We start from the raw sequence: 21,153 nt of genomic DNA on the forward strand, positions 1-21,153 counted from the left end.
GTGCAGGGTCTTTGGCCATGGAACAGGGTAACTCACTGACTCAGCTAGGGATTGACCCTGTAATATTGCATTTATGAAACCAGAGAACCAGTGGAGCCATATTAGAGTGGGCAATTATTAGGGAGTTCCATGAATCTTTTTAAGTATATACAAATCCTTTTAACTCTTTTTATTTTTATTTTTAATTTTATTTTTTTAAACCCTTATCTTCCATCTTGGAGTCAATACTGTGTATTGGCTCCAAGGCAGAAGAGTGGTAAGGGCTGGGCAGCAGGGGTTAAGTGACTTGCCCAGGGTCACCCAGCTGGGAAGTATCTGAGGCCGGATTTGAACCTAGGACCTCCCGTCTCTAGGCCTGGCTCTCAATCCACTGAACTATCCAGCTGCCCCCCCCCCTTAACTCCTTTTAACCAAAATAAGATTATTTCAACACCCCTGCCTTCTCAGCTGACACTTTAGAGAATCTAGTAAACTCATTGTTCTAAAGTGCTAATGGGCCAAGGCTACTGATGGAACTCTTTGGGGTAGTCCCTCTCATTCCCTGTATTACACTGCTGGATTCCTTCCCCCTCACTTTCTCCTTTGATTGCAACAATAATTGGTTTGTTCAACAAGCATTCATTAGCTACATATTATATTCCAGGCATGTGGAAGACATAAATGAAACTATACTTGATTTAAAGGAGCTTATATTGTGGTAAAACAAAGTAAACCCACAGTTCTATAAGTTAGGGATAGATTTCCTCTAATATTCTGATTTGAGAAGGTCCCATCACACTGGTCTAGGACATAAAAAAAAAATGTAAACAAAACGAGGTAGTTAGGAGGCGCAGCAGCCTGGAACTGGAGGTCCTGGATTCAAATGTGGCCAAAGACACTTCCTAGCTGTGTGACCTTGGGCAAGTCATTTGACCCCAATTGCCTAGCCCTTTCAGCTTTTCTGCTTTGGAACCAATACTGAGTAAGACAGCAGGAAAGGGTTTTTTAAAAAAAGAAAAGGTTAAAACCTGGTGGATTAAATTATCTCTAAGTTCCCTTCTAGTTTTGAATTCGATGATTCTGAAAAGCCTGCCCCGACTCCTCTTCATGCGGAGTCTTGTCTCTCTTTAAGGACTTTGAAGAGTATGGATTGTATCTCTGTTGTCCCCACATATGCCAAGAATGGCTCCTATTTATATTATACTTTGGGATAGAGACTGAACTTGTGATTTCATCGGGACAGGCAACATTAGGGTGAAGAAATTCCCTTTGCCAACCAATGCAAGTAAATACTCTTCGGTCTTAGAGAGCTGCCCGGATGCTAAGGGGTTAAGTGACTTGCCTAGAATAACACAGCTCATAGCATAAATCTGTTGGCTAGACTGGAACATAGGATGTCCCGACTCCAGGACCAGCTTTCTGTCCACCCGGCAACACAAGGGAGTCAATACAAAGTAAAGAGGGAAGTAGGGGTGGGGAGTAAGAACTCTGGAAGTAGGTCTTGACTTGAGCCCAGAAGGAAGTTAAAGATTCTTTTGTTATTATTCGTAACAATTCATGCATGTATAGCACTGGACTATTTAGAAAACATTTTCTTCTGATACATCCTGGTTCTGTAACCCTGGGCAAGTCACTTCATTTCTCCATGTTCTTGGCAACTCTCTCAAGTCGAAGAGAACATTAAAGAGAATTTCCCCACCCCAGAGACCCCTGCATCACTGAAATCGGAGTCTCAGTCCCTATCGTAGTCATTCCAGAAGGCATTATTATAACATAAGGTATTGCCTTATGTTAATTAGCCACATAATTAATATATTAACATCAATAACAATTAATGCGATTATACTAAAAACACATAATAAAATGAAATCGATGTCCACATAATTAACATTAACTCTATTTATAGAAATATTATTCACCCTGTTTTACAGATAAGGCAGTAACTTCAGGGAAGTGAAGTGATTTCCCCTTGGTCAGAGCTACGTGGGGTGAAGGGTCATCTTCCAACGTGCCCTGCAGTGGGGAGGGAGCCTGCTGTCACTTTCAGGTTTTCAGGCAGGCAATCTTTCCTCAGAGAGTCCAATCTAGAATACTGGCTTTGGGTAGGGATGAGGAGAGGGGCCTGGGACTCTTGCCGCCTTTTCTGTCTCTGCCCCTTTGCTTCGCCCTCTCTCCACACTGGTGTGCTTCCTGGCACTCCTGCTTCCAGGGATACTTACAGTTCTTTCTCTCTCCTAGGTAGAACTTCATGTCCATTTGGATGGAGCCATCAAGCCTGAAACCATCTTGTTCTATGCTGAGTATGTGAAGGGGATGAGGGATTGATTTTTGCCTCCAATGATGGGGGAGGGATTAAGACAAGTATTTTATTCCTTCCCACCTTAGCTGACTATCGAGGGCCCAATCGTTGTTCAAGTCTGACTCTCCATGACCCCATTTGGGGTTTTCTTGGCAAAGATACTAGAGTGGTTGGCCATTTCCTTCTCCAGCTCATTTGACAGATGAGAAAAGGAGCAAATAGTGTTAAGAGACTCGACCAGGGTCACACAGCTAGTAAGTGTCTGAAGCCAAATTTGAACTCGGGTCTTCTGACTCCAGGCTTGGTTCTCTCTCTACCGAGCCACCTGGCTGCCCCCAAGGGGCGAAATTCATTCTGATAATTATTGTCTCCTTCCTGAAATGATCTTGCATTTATGTGGGATAGAACTGTGCCTTCACTGATACAGGGAACTTCTGGATGAGGAAACTCTTATTCATGCAGGTTGGTGTGTTCCTCTGAAATGAATCCTTTCATAGCTCTGCCTACAGCTGTGACCATCCAAAGGATGAACAGCCAGCATGGGTCCGAGGTGAGGTTCAGCCTCCTGACAGCTGCTCTGCTGTCCACTTGGGGAGGAGAGAGAATGTAAAACAAAAAGTCAAGCTGGGGTGGGCCCCGGGGTGTCTTGGGAGCGAGAGCTGAAGTCTAAGGAGCTGAGAGGAGTTAGGGAAATCTGTGACTGGAAGAGAAGATCGGGCTTGGGAAGGGATCCAACTCACAAGGCGTCTAGGGGGACTGACCGTTTGTCTGCTCCAGAGCCCTCCTTCCTTTGTGTCAGCTTTGGCATCGACCGCCTTCTCATGTCTGGTCCCCTGCCGTCATGTGGATGTGCTCAGAGGCTGGACCCAGCAGGCTCCTGAGCCTATCAGCATGTATCACTTGCTTGGACCATTTGGTAGAATAGGTTTAGGAACAGCTGTGGAACATTTCTCATTAACAGGCCCCTGGGTTGGGGCAGTGGCTCAGAAGATTGAGAACCGGGCCCAGAGACAGGAAGAGGTCCTGAGTTCAAATCTAACTGCAGATGCTTCTTAGTCTAATCCATACACATTCTTCTGCCTTGGAACCAATACACAGTATTGATTCCAAGACAGAAGTTAAGGGGTTAGGAAAAAAAAAAAAAGGCCGCTGGATCACTGAGTAAAATGGGGGATGTCCAAAGCTCATCAGCAATCAGACAGGGCCACCAGACCATGGCAGTAATTCACCTTTGCTGGCACGGGGATGTACTGCAGTGTCGTAAGCCTGAGTCAGGAAGTATTATCTCCATTTTACAAATGAGGAAACAGGTCCAGAGAGCTTGAAGAATATGCCCCCTTGGGGGGAGGGGGTTACCCAGCAAGTAGATGGCTTAGCTGAGTTTGCTGTTCCTCAGCTCATGAGGCTGTGACTTCAGACTCCCTAATGGTGACCTGCAATCAGATGAGGTTTCAAAGGGCAGAAACTGGTAGCAGTCAAATTTGCTCACCCACCCCAGATAGGAAGGAACCTTGGGTAAGGACGGGCTGGCTTGGCTCTGTTTGTCTTTCCCCCATCTAGACCAAATAGCAATATAAACTAGTCTTAATGAGGTCATTAGCAGCAGCTAATGGGAACCAAGATGAGAAGGGAAGAAATGCCATAAGATGATAAGCAAAATAGAGAACCCTTATTAAGGGGATAAGAAAAGCCTAGAACATCATTATGGAGATAAAATATTGAGTGAAAAGCATTTCCTTGAGCAGGGAGAAAGGAAAGGAGGGAGCTGCCTGCTATCTTGGGGGGGTTCCTCAGAATACTTTGTTTGATTTATTTCTTTTGAAGTTTCCCTTATCAGAAGGGGTAGAGAGTAATCTGAATTCTAGAAGCTGGCAAGTTTAGGACTCAGGAGTTGGTGGTCATTAGAGGTCATAGCTACATTGTTTTTCAGGATTCCAAGTTAAGGGAGCAAAGCTTGGGGGCAAAGTCAAGTGATGGAAGTCAGATAATGAGGAGGTCTGGCCTTTAGGGAGGCAGCTAAGGTTTAGGGAGGCCTCTGAAATTTGGAGAGACCTTTGGTAATCAGAGAGCCTAGAAATCAGTTATGCTAGTGAGCTTCAAGGGAACAGGTGGAATGTGATTCCCAAGAGAAAGACATCTTTAGTTGGTCATAGCTAATTTAGAGGTGGCCCATAGACTATCCACCCTTCCACATCTCCACGGGTGGACAGGTCGCATACCCTGGAAAAAGAACTTTTTGCCTTTCAATTTTTTAATCAAATTCTGTTAAAAAAGGAAAATATTCTTTGGCATTCCTAAGAACAAAGAAAATGCAAAAAGTAGCAGACTAGATGGTATCTCTGACTCAGATCCTAGGCACAGAAATGCACAGTAATTGTCCCTAATTAATACAGCACATGAAAAGTAAATCCTCACAGGGCCAGAGGGTCTTGGGTCACTTTGCCTCTAGATTTTGAATCTGATAAATGCAGGCAAGAAAAGAACAGAGCAGGAGAGAGACAAAAGCATTTCATTTGGAGTTAGAGGACCTGGATTTGCTATTTACTTCAATCTCTGGGCCTCTGTTTCCTCATCTGTAAAAGAAGAGAGTTGGGATAAATGATCTCTCTGGTTCTTTCCAAAGCCTATAGCATGAGTCCAGAAAGAGAGGGGGGAACATAGTATAGAAGGAGAGGAGGGGAAGAAAGATGCCAGCCTGGAGCTAGACTCAGAATCTAGACACAAATCCCATCAGTGGAATTTGGAAAAGAAAAGTGAAAATCTGGGGGGTGGGCAATAGTAGGCAGCCCCACTGCTCCACTGACAGCATCCCTAGCATTCTGCACTTAGAAGAACCCCTCCCTCATTGAGTTGTTCAGACTTAAGGCTGCAGGGCTCTTTTGTCCTCTTGACCCCCTCCCTTGGCCATCCCAAGTGGGTGGTGGTAGTAGTCTATGAGGGAGGCAGGCCTAGAGATAGAGGAAGTCAGTGGCGCCTGCTCAGTCCTGCAGGAATTGTTGAGCCAGCAATCAGTGCCCTGATAAGTCTCTCCCTGGCATGAAGCCAGGCAGGACCATGCCCCTGCCAAGGGGTCACACCCTCTTGTACTGAGAAGGGAGTCTGCAGTCAGGGCAAGTCCCCCACAGGGGAGAAAGTTCTGAGTCAGCAATGACTTCAAATATTTCTGAGTTCTGATAGATGGTTGGATTCTCTCCCACCCTCCCTCATTCTTTCTGTCTCTGTCTCTGTCTCTCTTTCTCTCCCTCTCCCTCCCTTGTTCCCTCTCCCTCTTTCCCCCTTCCCATTTGTCCACTTATTCAGGCTTACTAACATAAACATTGATTAAGAGTCCTAGAAAACTGGTAAAGGTGACCGAAAATGAAAATAATCAGTGTTGGCGGGACTTTGAATAAAAGCACATCGGATTGGGGGTAGCTAGGTGGCACAGTGGATAGAGTGCCAGGCTTTGAGTCAGGAAGACTCATCTTCCTGAGTTTGAATCTAGCCGCAGACATTTCCTAGCTGTGTAATCTTCTCTGCCTCAGTTTACTCCTAGAAAATGAACTGGAGAAGGAGATGACAAACCACTCCAGTATCTTTACCAAAAAAGCCCCAAATTGGGTCATGGCAAGTTGAACATGGGCAGAACTGAAACGACTCAATACCAGTGAGGGGAAATTCCACTCAAGCAATGGAGAAAGTACTGGGTTTATAATCAGGAAGATTCATGTTTGTTCCTGAGCTCAAATCCAACTTCAGATATTTATTAGCCATGTGACCCTGGGCAAGTCACGTCACCTTGTGTGCCTCAGTTTCCTCATCTGTCAAATGAGCTGGAGAAGGAAATGGTAAACCACTGTAAGACCTTTGCCAAGAAGACTCCAGATGGGGTCATGAAGAGTCAGATGTAACTGAAATAACTGAACAACCAGTGGAGCAGTGAATTGGTCTATATGCTGTAAAATGATTTGGAGCTAAGAAAATCATCTAAATGGTCATACCTTTTGCTCCATGTTTCCTACTGCTAGTCATATACCCCCAGAAGGCCAATGGCATAAAGAAAGGGTCCATGTTGACCCAAATAGCCAAATAACCTTTTGTTGGGGAAAAACAAAAATTGGAAACAGACGAAGGACTTATAGATTGAGGGATGACTAAACAGATTGTAGTAGAATATTATATTGCTTTAAGAAACAGTTGACATGGGGCAGCTAGGTCACTCAGTGGATAGAAAGCCGAGTCTGCAATCTGGAGGACCTGAGTTCAAATCCAGACATTTCCTAGCTGTGTGATCTTGGGAAAGCCACTCACTTAAACCTAGTTGCCAAACCTTTACCGCTCTTCTGCCTTGGAACTGATACTTAGTATTGATTCTAAGATAGAAAGTCAGGGTTAAAAAGAAAAGAAATAAGGAACAAATAAGAAGAATTCAGAGAAGCATTGGAAGAGAGATGGACTGCAACAGACTGCAATAGCAAACCCAGGAGAATAGTATACACAACGGCTACAACAAGGTAAAATGAAAAACCAAACAAAAACACATCATATTCTACTGGCCAAGTTTGGTCATAGGAAAGAGTTGGAAAAAGGTCTCTCCCTCCCTTTCTTGCAGAGGTAGGGAGACTATGGATGGGAACATTGTATACGCTCATTAGACCTATTGGTTAGTTTTGCTGAACTGCCTTTTGCTTCCTTTTTTTAAAACTTTGTAGCTTAGAATGGGTGATGGTTAGGGGAAGGAGAAATTAGAAAACAAGTTTGATGTGGAAACAAAACATTTCAAGAAAATTAGGAGAATTTAAACTGAATTTAAAATTTTAAAGGGGCCCTTTATGAGTTACAAAGTTCAGAGGAGACATTGTCCTTATCCTCATGGAGTTTCTGGTCCACAACACACAAAGAATTAAGTATAATAACAATGTTGTTATGTTAAGTGCTCAAGAAAGATTGGATCACGTGTTCTGTAAAGACCAAGTGGGGGAACTGAAGAAAAAGATTAGAAAAGGCTTCCTTGAAGAGGTGACAAGATTTCATAAATAAAAGAGGGATTGAACAAGCATTTTATTAAGTGCCAGACACTATTACAAACATTATCTCCTTCAGTCTTCACAACAACGCTAGGAGGTAGGCTGCTGTTGTTCCCATTTTAGAGCTAAGGACCATGAAGCAGAGAGGTTAAAATGATTTGCCCACAGTCACACAGCAAGTTAAGGGTCTTAAGTCAGGGCTTCCTGACTCCAAGCCCACTGCTCTATTTACTGTACCATCTAGCTGCCCCCCCAAAAACTTCTGGGCATGGGAGGCAGACATGTGCACAGGAGTAGAAGAAGTAAGAGGAAACAGTATGAGATCACCCCAGCTAGGAGTCCAGTTCAGTTGGCATCTAATGAAGAAGGGGAATTGTGTGAGAATAAGGCTAAGAAAATGGGATGGTGCCAGGTTGTAGAGGACCCTTTATGTTTTCAGCTTGGAAGTTTGCTCTTTTCTCACATTAGACAATATGGAGCCACAGCAAGATTTTTTTTTTGAGCAGAAGAGCAGTGGCCTGTGCTTTAGGAATATTGTGGGCAGGTTGGATTTGTAGAATTGGAAAATCTTGTACCCTTGGACTTTATCTCTCAGCTTCTCTTTCCCTGCACCCCCACGTTTACATCTTTACATGTTCTTTATAAGTTTGCTGTAAGCCATGCCCTCTTTTCTCTCTTTTCCTGCATGCCCAGCTGGGTTAGCACCCTTTCTACTCTAGCTTTTTATTTTAGTTATTATTAATAAATTTATTAAATATAATACTTGGAGGTATTGTATATTAATTTTAAATATTACATATTTATGAAAGGGTAGTAATGAGTGACTTCTCCTAAGGACAAGGGGTCAAATGAGGTAACTGGGGGAATGGGAAAGAAGGGATGGACCTGGATCAAATATTTTTATCTGGGAGGGACCTCTTAGAAGCCACATAATTCAACCTCTTCACTTTAAAGATTGAAGAAACGGAAAGTGTCTTAAAATTTTTTTTCTTATTATACATAGATTGAAAAGGCCCAAGAGAGGTAAAATAACTTGTCCTAAATCATATGATAATAAGTAGCAGTCAGGATTTGATCCCAGATCCTCTGGCTCTAAATCTAAGGCTCTTTTCACAGTACCACACCTGACTGTGGAATTATGGTCCATATGTGAAGGAAGGCGAGGGCCTCAAAAGAGGTTATCACCCTCTCTGCTCTGTAATTCCAGGTTCTCCTTCCATCTTGGCATGCCTACTGAATGACCATGTGCTTTGCTTTTGCTTCCAGGAGGAGAGGAATCCCACTTCCTGCCAACACAGTGGATAAACTCCAGGATATCATTGGCATGGACAAGCCCCTGAGCCTCCCAGAGTTCTTGGCTAGATTTGACTACTACATGCCAGCTATTGCGTGAGTAGCCCCGTTCCCCTGGCGTTCTGGGAGAATGGCAGGTTCATTAGATCAAAGAGCAGGGCAACTAGTCCCAAAACCCAAGATCAACTGTAATATTCTTCTTCTCCTGTATTCTGTGAGTTATGTGGCCAAGAATAGTAGAGTTTACAAATAATGCTAGTATGGTTTGGATTCATAGACCTCTTCACAACTCACAGAATACTTTCATAATCATGCTCTCATGCCATCTTTCTAACAGCTGGGAGAAAGGGAGTACTAGCACAGTTATTCTGATTTTAGCAAAAATCAGAAAGTGATTTGCCCAAAGTGACACCTCAACAAAGTGGCAGAACCAGGATGTAGACACCAATTATTTCCATTCTACCTGCTGCTTTCTTAATTTAGTTTTCTATTTTTTAATACCCATTATTTAATTTTAGATTTTAATATAAAATATTTTATATTATATTAAAATACCCAGTAGGTATTTTTGATATATAAATATAAGAGAGATAGAGAGAGAAGTGTTGGGTATATGGAGGAAAGGTACTCTAGTTTAGAGAAAGATTCTTGTGATTTGAGATGATCAGGGAGGAAAGAGGATTCGAAATGAGCCGACTGGGCTGGTCTGAGTTTGGAAAGGGAGAAGGGCACAGGGCGGGGAGGGGGAGGAGGGATATGTGCCAGGAAGGGTGAAAAATATATAGTCTTTGATCATAGAAATATGGACTATTATTAAGATTGCAGAGAGAGACCATCTAACCCAACCCCCTCCTTTTTTAAATGAGGAAACTGAGGCCCAGGGAGAAGAAGAAACCTGCCCATAGTTATACAGATAGTGATGGTCCAAGAATTTGAACCAAGGTCTTCTGACTACAGAGTCAGAAGATACTCTTTGTCCCATACAAAGGGAGTGAGGATAATGGGTGTTTGAAGGGGCAGTGAGGCATCGCCTCTGGTTTGTTCCTCTCCCTGCCACCTCCCTCTTCTACTTCCATAAAGGGGAAATAGGCTTCTGGCTTACTTCGGTTATCATTTGCTTTTGAGAGTTTGTGACAGGAAGAGGATTGTGGGTGTGTGCCCGCAAAACTGCTTTCCCAGTGAATACAAGGCTTTTACACAAATGCTGGCAAGAAACGACATCTGTCTTTTCCCACACTCATGAATTCCTTCTAACATACAAACCCATAACTTCTCACTGATAACTTATAGACAGAACGTCATGTTGCGCTGAAAACCCACTATACCTCTCCCTAGTTCCTTCTTCCACCCTTTGTTCTTCTTTCTGTCCCTCCCTTCTCCTTTCTCTCTCCCATTCCTCTTTCTTTCATTTTCTTTTCCTCTTCTTTCCCCCTCCTCCCTCCCTCTTACTTTCCCTCCTTCCCTACCCTTCTCTCTGTCTCTCTCTGTCTTTCTCTGTGGCTCTCTGTGGTTCTCTCTCTGTGGCTCCCTCTGTGTGTGTCTCTCTCTCTGTCTCTATCTTTCTGTCTCTCTCCCTCCCTCTCTCTCAATCTATCTCTGTCTCTGTCTGTCTGTCTGTCTGTCTGTCTGTCTGTCTGTCTGTCTCTCTCTCTCTCTCTCTCTCTCTCACACACACACACACACATTCTTTTGCTCACATACATATACAAACTGTTACATGTCTCTCATAGACTTAGACACAACCCAGGCCTTCCCTTTCCTTTGCTCCCCCTGCCTCCTGGTGGCCCCTTGGAATGGAGGTTGCTCTGAGCCCTGCCTTTCTCCTGTCTTCATCCTCACAGGGGTGACCGGGAGGCCATAAAACGAGTGGCCTACGAGTTTGTGGAGATGAAAGCAAAGGAAGGTGTGGTGTATGTGGAGGTTCGGTATAGCCCTCACCTGCTGGCAAACTCCAAAGTGGAGCCCATCCCCTGGAATCAGGCTGAGTACGTTAGTGGAGAGGGGCCAGGGTTGGGGGGTAGGGGTGGCAGGGTGACTGATGGAGGCCAAGGCCTGGATCTGGGGAAACTAGAATTCTGAATGGGCAAATACCCTGTAGCCGGAAGATGAACCCAGGTCCACCCTGAATCCTATGATTTAGAGTGGGAAAAGACCACAGAAATGATCATTTTACAGATGAGGAAACTAAGACTAGAGAAGGAAAGTGACCCACCCAGAGTAATAACAAAGTCAATACTTGACCCTGACTCCTAGGCCTTGGCTCTTTCCCCAAACCAGTGATCCCCCCTGATCCATAAAAAATGAATTTCTATTTATTCTTTTGTTTTTATACTACCTAAATCTTCCCTGTATTCCATTCACTCCACTATTCCAGAGAGACATCCCTAATACAGAAAATTTATCCTAACATTCTGTCAGAAATGCTCCAGCCCGTTGACTCCCTACATATGGTACCAATTTAGATGCTTTCTTCCCCAAATAAGAGATACACTAGAGGGTAGGCTCAGCTAGAGACTGAAATCTTGCCCACTGATCCCTGTCTTCTGATGGCCTAACAAAAACAAAGCAAACCCCCTCCCTGCCTGGGGTCCTGTGCTCAGAGCTGGCCCAGCTATTAGCTGGGTTTTTTGTCTCAGTGGGACTTCCAGGCTTAGGGACTGGCTTATTACACCATCTGGTAATCTCACTTCCTTTTTTTGGGGTCTCTCTTTCCATATAGGGGCGACCTCACTCCTGATGAAGTTGTGTATCACGTCAGCCAGGGCCTGCAGGAGGGCGAGCGAGACTTTAACGTCAAAGTCAGGTCTATTCTATGCTGCATGCGCCACAAGCCAAGTAATGTATCATGATCCTCATCACCTCCCCTGGCCTGCCCTTGCCTAGTCTTGATCATCCCTCCTTCTCTCCTTATTTCCCTTCTTTCCCTTCCTTCCCTTCCTCTTTACTTTCTTATTTCCCTCCTGCCTTCTTTCCTTTCTTCCTTTACTCTTTCTCTCCCTCTTTCCTTCCTTCCCTCCCTCCCTCCCTCCTTTCTTCCTTCCCTCCCTCCTTCCCTCTCTCCTTCCTTATTTCCCTTCCTTCCCTCTCTCCCTTTTTTTCCTTCCTTCCTCTCTCCCCGGTCTTCCCTTCCAACCCTTCTAACCAGTTCATCTTTTCCTTTCTTCTTTTCTTTCCATCCTTTCTTTTTGTCTTCCTAAGGACTACTGGACCCTTCCAGCTGAAATTGCCAATATATGTTGTCTCCTGAATTAGAATATGAGCAACTTGAGCACAGTGACTGTCCTACTTTTCTATTTCTATCCCTTGCACTTAGCACAGTGCTTGGCACATAGTAAGTGTTTAGGAAATGCTTTTTAATTAATTCATCCAGTCATCCATCCATCCATCCATCCATCCCCTCCATCTGTTCCACCCTGCTTAGCTCTCCCTCCCTCACTTCCCTCTATTCCTTCATCCCTCTTCTTCCCTTCCCTCCTTCTTTCTTCCCTTCCCACTTGTGATCTCATTCCTTCTCCTTTCTCTCTCCTTTTGGTGGTTTCCATTTTATTCACTTCCATCTTCTGTTACACTGGGTGTCACAGATCCTTAGACCAGGAAGAGTTTGAGGATCTCTTGCTAGAGATACCCCTATGTCTTTTCTCCTCACTGGCTTGTCTCCTTCACTTATGTCCATATTCCTTGAGCCTGGAGCTGGTCTGTCTCATACACTGTGCCTTACTTTTACATCCCTCAATCAAGGGGTTCTCAGGAGTTGAAAGGAGAGCGGGAGATGGGAGACTGACTGGATGGTCTTGGAAGCTTCCTGGACCCTCCTTTGTCTCTTTGAGGTCTGAGGCTGCCAGCACTAGAGTTAAGAATTGGAGTAGCTTGCAGGCCAGAGACAAATGAGTTAGTCAGGAAAGTAAAGGAGGGGAAGGGGTAGCTGCCAGGCATACTAGTGGCTAGACATTTTTCAAAGTTCTGGTCAATTTTTTAAAGAGTATTTTTGACTAGTTCTTAGACTTCCTCATAGAAAAGTCTCTTTGGGGCAGCTGGGTGGCTCGGGGGATTGAGAGCCAGGCCTAGCGATGGGAGGTCCTGAGTTCAAATCTGGTCTCAGAATTTCCCAGCTGTGTGACTCTGGGCAAGTCACTTAACCCCCATTGCCTAGTCCTTACCGTTCTTCTGCCTTAGAACCAACACACAGTTGTGATTCTAAGACAGAAGGTAAAGGTTTAAAATAACGAATTAATTAATTTAATTAAAAGGTCTCTTTTGGACCAGGCACAAAAAGTAGATACATATTTGACAAATATGCTAAAGAGAGGTGTTGACAAATCCACAGGACAACCTGAGTTCAAAACTTAATAGCTGTGTGGTGCTTGCCAAGTCACTTAATCCAGTTTACTTTGTTTCCTTATCTGTAAAATGAGCTGGAAAAAGAAATGGCAAACCATTCTAGCATCTGTGCCAAAAAAAAAAAAAAACCCAAATCAGAAAGGGGTCACAAAGAGTCAGACACGACTGAAAACAACTAAACAAAAACAAAAAAGAGTCTATGTGGCTCAGCGAGGAAGGGATGTGATATAGGGGATAATATACTGACTTTGGCACTGAAGGACCCAAGTTCAGATCCACAGCTCTGCCAATTTCCTATCTAGGGAAACTTGGGCAAGTCGAATTTCCTGTTCTTCTTAGTTTGTGAGGATTTCATTTGTTTGTTCTTTGCACCCGCAATGCCAGAGCAGAGTGCCCAGCACATTGTGGGCACTCAGGAAGCCCTTGTCAATTGGTTTTCTTTGAAGTGAAGAGAGTGAGCCCACATGACATTTCTGGTCCCTGCCAACTTTCATTCTATGATTGTAGGAATTGATAAACTTGTATGCTCGGGACCTGTGAGGAGAGGGGCTTATATCGCTTTGGATTTCTCCGAATACCTCTATAGAGTTGCCATGAATATAATATATGTGTACATATACATAAGTGTGTATGTTTACGTGGGTGCTATAGAATTGCTACACTAGCTTAGAGCCCACAGTGAAAGATGGCAGATAGAACTGGAAGCTGCAGTCCATGCACTTTCTCTCCATATCTGCCTGTGATCAGATCTATAAGTAAGTAGCTCCTAGCTGAATGAAATGTGGTTCCTAAACCCCTTCGGATTCAGTTGGGGGAGGAAGGGTTCTTTCTCTGGTTCTCCTCAACAATGCTGTTTTGCCCGAGGTAGGTCATCTGGTATAAGTCTCATTTCCACTACTCAGCCCTCAGATCTACTCTGTCTGCTCTGCTCGTGGCCAGCAGGGAGAGTGGCCCTTAGTCACTCTTGGTCATATCTTGGTTTCATCTCGGTCAGATTTCTTCTCTTCCCATCTTGATAGCAAAGGCTGATGCCTTCTTTTTCCAGGCTATTCAGCCCCTGTGTGTCCTTGAGGAAAGGTTCAGGGCTTTTCCTGGATGCCTCCAGTCTCCCCTCTACCCCATCCCCAACAAGAAGACTGGGTCCATCGCAGAGGGTCAGGAAGTTATCACTTCTCTCTGAGCAGTGCTGGATATGAATGTGGGTTTCCAAAGCCCTCAAGCTCCCAGGCATGCAGGGTGTGGGATTCTCTGTTCTGGATCTTTTTAGCTCAGCTTTACCCGAGTCATGGTCAGGGCCCAGCTGAGTGAGCCAGAACTCAGATGCTCTGATGTTCTGGAGATGGTCTACATGTCCCAAGTTCTTTATCTTTTTAAAGTCCTGACAGGGTTTGGTTTGTCCTGGCCTTATGGTCATGATTCCTTTTGAATCAGAAAATGATAGACCTATGAGCTAGGGAACCTCAGAGGGTTGCTCCCATTTTACAAATAAAGAGCCTGAGTCTCAGTGAGAAAATGACCTACTCAGTCACATACTCTTTGAGATCCGACCATGATCTACTGTTTTCCATCATCCCACAACCTTGTAATGGTTTCTTGCTCCCTCACTTCAGGCAAAAACGGAAAAATGCATCCCTAAATTACAAAGCTGTGTTAGTTCTTTAAACATAAAGCTGCAAAACTGAACTTGGTGGAGTCAGTATCTGAGCCAGGGTTGATTTGTGGGGAATTGAGCTGGGGATGATTAATGGAAGTGGGCATATTTGACCTAGAGCAAACCTAGGACTCATGATAGTTATTTCCAGATGTGTGAAGGGCCAGTAGATAGAAGTGAGATTAGACTTGTTCAGCTTGGTTCAACAGGGCAAAACTAGGAGAAATGAGTGGAAATTGAAGAAAGGCATGTTTTCCCAGTAATGAAATAATTTCCCAACAATGTGAACTGCTCCAAAGTAGAATATAATGTTCTGGAAGGAAGTGGGTTCTCTAATATAAGCATTCAAGAAGATGCCAGTTGGGTACATTGCAGAAGGGATTTCTATTTGAGTAGCAATTGAGTTAGGTGGGCAGCTAGATAGCACAGTGGATAGAGTGCCAGGCCTGGAGTCAGAAGAACCTGAGTTCAAATCTGTCCGCAGGTACTCACTAGCTTGTTATCTTCTCTTCACCCTGTTTGCCTCATTTCTCTTGTCTGTCAAATTTGCTGGAGAAGGGAATGGCAAACCACTCCAATATCTTTGCCAAGAAAACCCCAAATGGGTTCACAGTGTTGGACATGACTGTAAAGCAACAAAATGGGTTAGAGGACCTCAGAGATCCCATTCAACTATGAGATTCTATGATTTGGGGATGTTCTTTCCTGGCCTATGTTGCTTCCATTTTCGGAAACGGATATGGGCGGCATGGAATACCGTACTTATGGTCCTCTCATGATTTCATGTATGTGCCAGGGTTGGGGCTAGCTTTGCCCTCAACTGATGACTCCCTTCTGGTAGTCTGAAGACCTGAAGCACCTCATTAGCCTTGGAAGACTCGTTTCTCCATCCCCAAGGCATTTGTCTCCTGCCAGGCCCGTGGGAGATGGACACGTGGGAGTGGTGATTTCTTCTGTGCTAGTGTCAAGTGCCTGCCTTGCCTGCAGCTTCATTCTTCTCAGGTTTGATAGACTTTACTGATACATGGTGTGGACCTTGCCCACAGGCTGGTCCCCTGAGGTGGTAGAACTCTGTAAGAAATATCGCCACCGGACCGTGGTGGCCATCGACCTGGCTGGAGATGAGACCATCGAGGATAGCAGCCTACTATCTGGGCATGTACAGGCCTATGAGGTAAGGATGGGTAGTGGGAGTCTCTGCGCCTGTGTATTTGGGGAGGGGCAGTGGCAATGGCTTATGCACAATGAAATAAGCCTTAGTTCCTAGCCAAAAGACATGAATAATTATTTGTCTACTTATTCTAAACCCTTACCTTCTCCCTTAGATTCAGTACTAAAGATCGGTCCCCTGGCAGAAGAGTGACAAGGACTAGGCAATTAGGATTAAGTGACTTGCCCAGTGTCACACAGCTAGGAAGTCTTTGAGGTCAGATTTGAACACAGGACCTCTTCAAATCCAGGTCCAGTGCTCTGTCTACAGAATCACCTAGCTCCCCTGCCACATAAGAACTTCAGAAAATATGGAGTGTTTGAACTGTTAGCTGCAAACATTGCTATAGGTTGTGAGGGTGAAGTTCAGCATGGAGAATAGAACAAATCCTAGACTCTTGGTCAGAGTCTCAACTGATGTCTTAGTTCCCCCGTTGACTAACTATGGCACCTTGAAGTCACTTTTACTCTCTCTCTAAAAAGATGGAGCTATACGGAGTGCTCTTTCTGGTCCCTTTCATCTCTACTATTCCAGGTTCTCCATTTCTTCCTTTTCCCCAGGCTCCTGGCTATCCATGTCCTCTCTCCATCATCCTAAGCAGTCCAGCCTCTCCTGTGTTATGAATTACCGAAGGAGACAATATCTGCTCTTAGTTCCAGGCCCTCTTAGGTTAACTAAAATGAATTAACAGAGGCTCTTTGAAGGTTTAGATCTCCTATGATCCCATGGGGCTGATGAGAGGTCCTTGGATGCAGTGCAGCCTGCTTAAAAACTTTCCCTTGGCTCCTACCCCTGCAGACTCTTTCTTTTCCCTTCCTGTGCCTTTACAGGAAGCTGTGAGAAGTGGCATTCATCGGACAGTTCATGCCGGAGAAGTGGGGCCATCAAAGGTTGTCCAGCAGGTGAGGCTAGATGCAGGGCAGAAAGGCTGGGAGTGTCTGTGTTCGGCTCCTGCTCTCACTCTCCTCCTCCCTTCTACTATAGGCAGTGGATGTTCTCCATGCTGAGAGGATAGGCCATGGCTACCACACTCTGGAAGACCCTACCCTGTACAACAAGTTGCTGAAGGAGAACATGCATTTTGAGGTAAGTAAGATGGCTAAACTGAGCCTTCTAGTATAAATCTGGAGCATCCTCCCATCCTAGGACTAAGCCTTAGAGCAAAGAAAGCCTTAAGAAGACCTTGTCCTTATCCAGGTTGCATATAGTGCTTCTCTGGTAGCAGAAAAGACACGATTTGGAGTCAGAACCTGGGTTTGTGTTTCTGGGTTTGAATTCTGGCTTTGCTATTTGTGCCTTGTGTGATGTAGACAAATCATTTTACTGGTTCTTAGATATTTAGAGCTGATCTTTTAGTCTAGCTGTCTCCTTTTACAGATAGGTAAATAGAGACCCATCCTAGGGAGGGTGAATTGTAAGTAGTAATCAGCAGAATCAGCATTTAAACTCATGTCTTTGGCCTCTGGATTCAGTGTTCAGTCCATTACGTTGCCTCCTTGGGCTTCATTTTCCTTGTCTGTAAAATGAAGGGTGGGATTAGATGATCTCTTTAAGGTTTCTTCCATATTTGGCATCCTACATTCCCCCCATAGTTTCTTGTTCTTCAAGTCATCATTTTTCACCTAGGTCTGTCCCTGGTCGAGCTATCTCACAGGAGCCTGGAAACCAGACACCCAGCATGCGGTCATACGGTGAGCTGGCACTCTTCTGACCCCTGCCACGACCTCTGCGGATGCATCTGGTTACAGTCCTCCGAGGGCTTCATTTATCTGCTTGGGTTGGGCGAGCTTTGCCCTTGGCTGATGATAACCTTCTAGTAGTTCGCAGACCAGTAGCACCTCATTAGCCTTGGAAGGCTTGTCTGCAATGCCTGGTGCATCCGTCTCCTGCAAGGCCAATGGGAGATGGACACAAATGGTGTCCTTGTACACGAGTGCCGCCTGCAGTCTTAATTCCTCTCAGGTTTGATGGGCTGCACTGATATATGGTGTGGGTCTTGCCTAGAGATCGGTCCCTGTAGCCCTGCTGAATTACTTTCTTGGCTCTCTTTGCTCCTGCCTGGGTCCTCATGTTGGACTTTTCCCCTTTTCTGCTTCTGTCACCTTAGGGCAGCTTCCTAGGGATTCTGGGCCTTTGGACCTCCTCTTCCTAGTAGCATCTTCATTCTTTTATCCAGACTCCCTTCCACACAGTGTTTCCCCTTTTCTGAAAGTGCCCCATGCCATGTGAAGGGGAGCATTAATAAACTTCAATACACATTATGTGATTGAAAAGTGTCTAACCACATCTGTGAGAAGAGACCATCTTATCTAAAATTTGCTTGTTAAATGAGGTACTCTGCAAACTAGTAATATGTTGAATACATGCATGAATTTATAATTGGGATAGGCCCTGAAGCGTCTTCAGGCCACCAGGCAGAAGTAGTGAGTGGCTGAGTCCTGTGTTCCTCAGAGGAGGGCATGAGAGAGCCGGTCAGAGCTGGTCAGGGCGTGAACGGCAGAAGGCCATGGCCGTTTCTAGCAGGGATTCACCGGTGGCTTCTTTTCATGTCACTTGTCCAGATTTAAAGACGATAAGGCTAACTATTCACTCAACACCGATGACCCCCTCATCTTCAAGTCTACCATTGATACAGATTACGGCATGGTGAAAACAGAAATGGGCTTCACTGAGGAAGAGTTTATAAGACTGGTGAGTGCCTGAGAGGAAGTAACAGGAGGCCTAACCCTGGAAAGAGGGGGAACCAGCAGAGCTGTCCTCCAGGGGCCATGGGGTTGCTGCTTGCTTCTTCAAACTAGAAAAGTGTCTTGGGCTCCTCCACAGCCTTCCCTTGGGGAAAGTCCACCCCTCACCACCCCTTTAGGCTGAAGCTACCAGTTCCCATTTTTAGATAACATTTGCCCTGCTAAAGTCCAAGGGATTCAGAGATCCTGACACCAATCCTTTTATTATACACAAGCCCTTACCCTCTTCTTGGCTTGCACCAGAGTTTTCCTACATCACTCTCTGGAGTAGAGCAGATGGAGACAACAGCAGACCAGGAGGTGACCTGGGAGCTGGGCCTCCGTCCTGATACCACTAACTGTGCAGCCTTGTACATGTCACTTCAGTCTGCTCCTTCCTCCATAAATCGAGGGGGGTTCAGCCTTTGTTCAGAGTTTGAAGGTCTAATTCTAACACTGTATGGCACATTTGTTCTTCCAGAATATCAATGCAGCCAAGTCCAGCTTCCTTCCAGACGATGAGAAAAAGGAGCTCCTGGACCAACTGTACAAGGCCTATCAGATTCCACAGCCAACCTCCAAAGGCAGGTTTGCTTCCTGGCTTAGGGTCCGCTGTGTCTCTTTTGACCATTCTCAGAAATTCCCCCCAGCCCCATGTTCTTCTTTCCTTAAGAAACGTTAGTCCTTGATGGGGTGATCTCTGGGCTTGGCTTCCTCCCCTAGAAAAGCACAGTATCTCCAGGTGAGGGGCTAAAGAAATTCAGAAATAGATTTCATGATGTTCGTGTCCCTGGAGAAGCAGAATTTGCTCTGAGCCAAATCTAGGGCCAGTACTCAGTTACATGGGGGTAGCTGGGCCTCAAAAGAGCATGCTCATCTTTGCAAGTCATAGAACCTACATTTGGAAGAAGCCCTAGAAATGGGGTTCAAGGCTCTGCCTTCCCCCATCATTTTAGTCAATCGAAAAACATGTATGAAGTACCTACTGTGTTCAGGCTCTTGCCAAGTGCTGACACGTGTCAAGCTCCTATCAGATAGTATGTAGTAGAGAGGATACAAACCCAGGCCATGGGTGGGTGGCAAGAATCTCCTAACTGGCTTTTTTTTGGATGCACCCACAGCGTCAGAGTGATGATGCCTCTGCAGGACAGAGCAGGAGAAAAACTACTGATCTCCAGAATGCCTCCGTAACTACCATGCACTCAGGAACCAGATTCAAGCTTCCCTCCCAGTCGGGCGGGGGCACTCTTCTCTTACCCATTTTCTTTCATGGGGCAATGTCAATGAGCAAATCAACTCTTTTCCTGCCATACAAGTAGCCAGCTGTGCTTTCATTAATATACCTCGATGCAGAAACATTTATTTTGTACAGAACTGCTCACCATCCATAGGACTAGGGCTATGGCTTATACAATCCCAAGAGTCTGCTGGGTGGTGACGGGGGTGGTGGTGGTGCTCGAATCAATAAAAGTAATCAATCTAGTTTTTGTGTTGCTGAGTTTGCCCCAGGGTTGTTATGGGGAGGGAAGGATATGGCTGTGCAGACATGACTTGGACTGGCCCTTTCTCAGAGTGCCAAGTGGGCCTCAGCTTTGCTGGGCTGACCCTGGACTCAGTTTTCAGCCTGGGGAGCTCTCTTTGAGGATCATGATCTGGTAGCACTGAGATTTCTCGGTGACCACCATGGGGCATCAGAGTAGTTTGGGGAATAGGGAGTAAAGATAAAGGTTTGGGTTCCCCACTATTGGAAGTAGGCAGGGAAGGAGTGGGAAGGAAATCCACTATTGGGGAAACATCCTGGCTGTTTTCATAATGTTTTACAGCTACCAAGTACTTTTCCCATCTGCTATCTTTTTTTTTTTTTTTTAAACCCTCACCTTCTGTCTTGGAGTCAATATTGTGTATTGGTTCGAAGGCAGAAGAGCAGTAAGAGCCAGGCAGTGGGGATTAAGTGACTTGCCCAGGGTCACACAGCTAGGAAGTGTCCGAGATCAGATTTGAACCTAGGATCTCCCACCTCTGGGCCTGACTCTCAATCCACTGAGCTCCCATTTGCTATCTGTAAGGCAGTTTCAATTTAGTGAGAAAGGGAAAGAGGAAAAGGAATAAGCATTTATAGATCACTCTATGTGCCAAGCACTGGGCTAAGAGCTTTACAAATGATCCATTTGATTCTTCCAATAACACACTGGGAGGTAGGTACTAGTATCATCTCCATTTTGCAGATGAGGAAACTGAGACAAACAGGCTAAGAGACTTGTCCAAGGTTACACACGTGTCTGAGGCTAGATTTGAATTCAGGTCTTCCTGGTTGCAAGCCCAGTGCTCTATATACTTTGCCACCAGCTATCATCTGTGCTATGAAAAAGTGATTAATTAGGAATCAAGGGATTTGAGTTTGAATTAAATAACTTGCTTATCACACCTATGTAGACAGCCAGGTAATACAGTGGATAGTGCTGGGTTTGGAGGTGGTAAGATTCATCCATCTTCCTGAGTTCAAATTTGGCCTCAGTCACTTCCTGGATGGGTGATCCTGGCCAAGACTCTTTACCTTATTTGCCTCAGTTTCCTTATTTGTAAAATGAGCTGGAAAAATGGCAAACCATTCCAGTATTCTTGCCAAGAAAACTTCAAATGGGGTCATGAAGAGT

At 45.0% G+C, this 21,153-nt stretch overlaps 1 protein-coding gene across 1 annotated transcript in view; it reads left to right on the forward strand.

The window, feature by feature from the left end:
- Window positions 1–20,381, forward strand: part of ADA (adenosine deaminase) — a 30,434-nt gene extending 10,053 nt beyond the window's left edge. Inside the window, exons 2-12 of the mRNA XM_044661081.1 lie at window positions 2,218–2,279; window positions 8,551–8,673; window positions 10,419–10,562; window positions 11,297–11,412; window positions 15,613–15,740; window positions 16,607–16,678; window positions 16,761–16,862; window positions 17,403–17,467; window positions 18,338–18,467; window positions 18,981–19,083; window positions 19,621–20,381. Coding sequence (XP_044517016.1) covers window positions 2,218–2,279; window positions 8,551–8,673; window positions 10,419–10,562; window positions 11,297–11,412; window positions 15,613–15,740; window positions 16,607–16,678; window positions 16,761–16,862; window positions 17,403–17,467; window positions 18,338–18,467; window positions 18,981–19,083; window positions 19,621–19,631 — 1,056 coding nt within the window. The 3' untranslated portion in view covers window positions 19,632–20,381. The remainder of the gene's footprint in view (window positions 1–2,217; window positions 2,280–8,550; window positions 8,674–10,418; window positions 10,563–11,296; window positions 11,413–15,612; window positions 15,741–16,606; window positions 16,679–16,760; window positions 16,863–17,402; window positions 17,468–18,337; window positions 18,468–18,980; window positions 19,084–19,620) is intronic.
- Window positions 20,382–21,153: the final 772 nt, after the last annotated feature.

This window comes from Gracilinanus agilis, chromosome 2, assembly GCF_016433145.1.
Source record: "Gracilinanus agilis isolate LMUSP501 chromosome 2, AgileGrace, whole genome shotgun sequence".
In the NCBI taxonomy this organism is placed as follows: Eukaryota; Metazoa; Chordata; class Mammalia; order Didelphimorphia; family Didelphidae; genus Gracilinanus; species Gracilinanus agilis.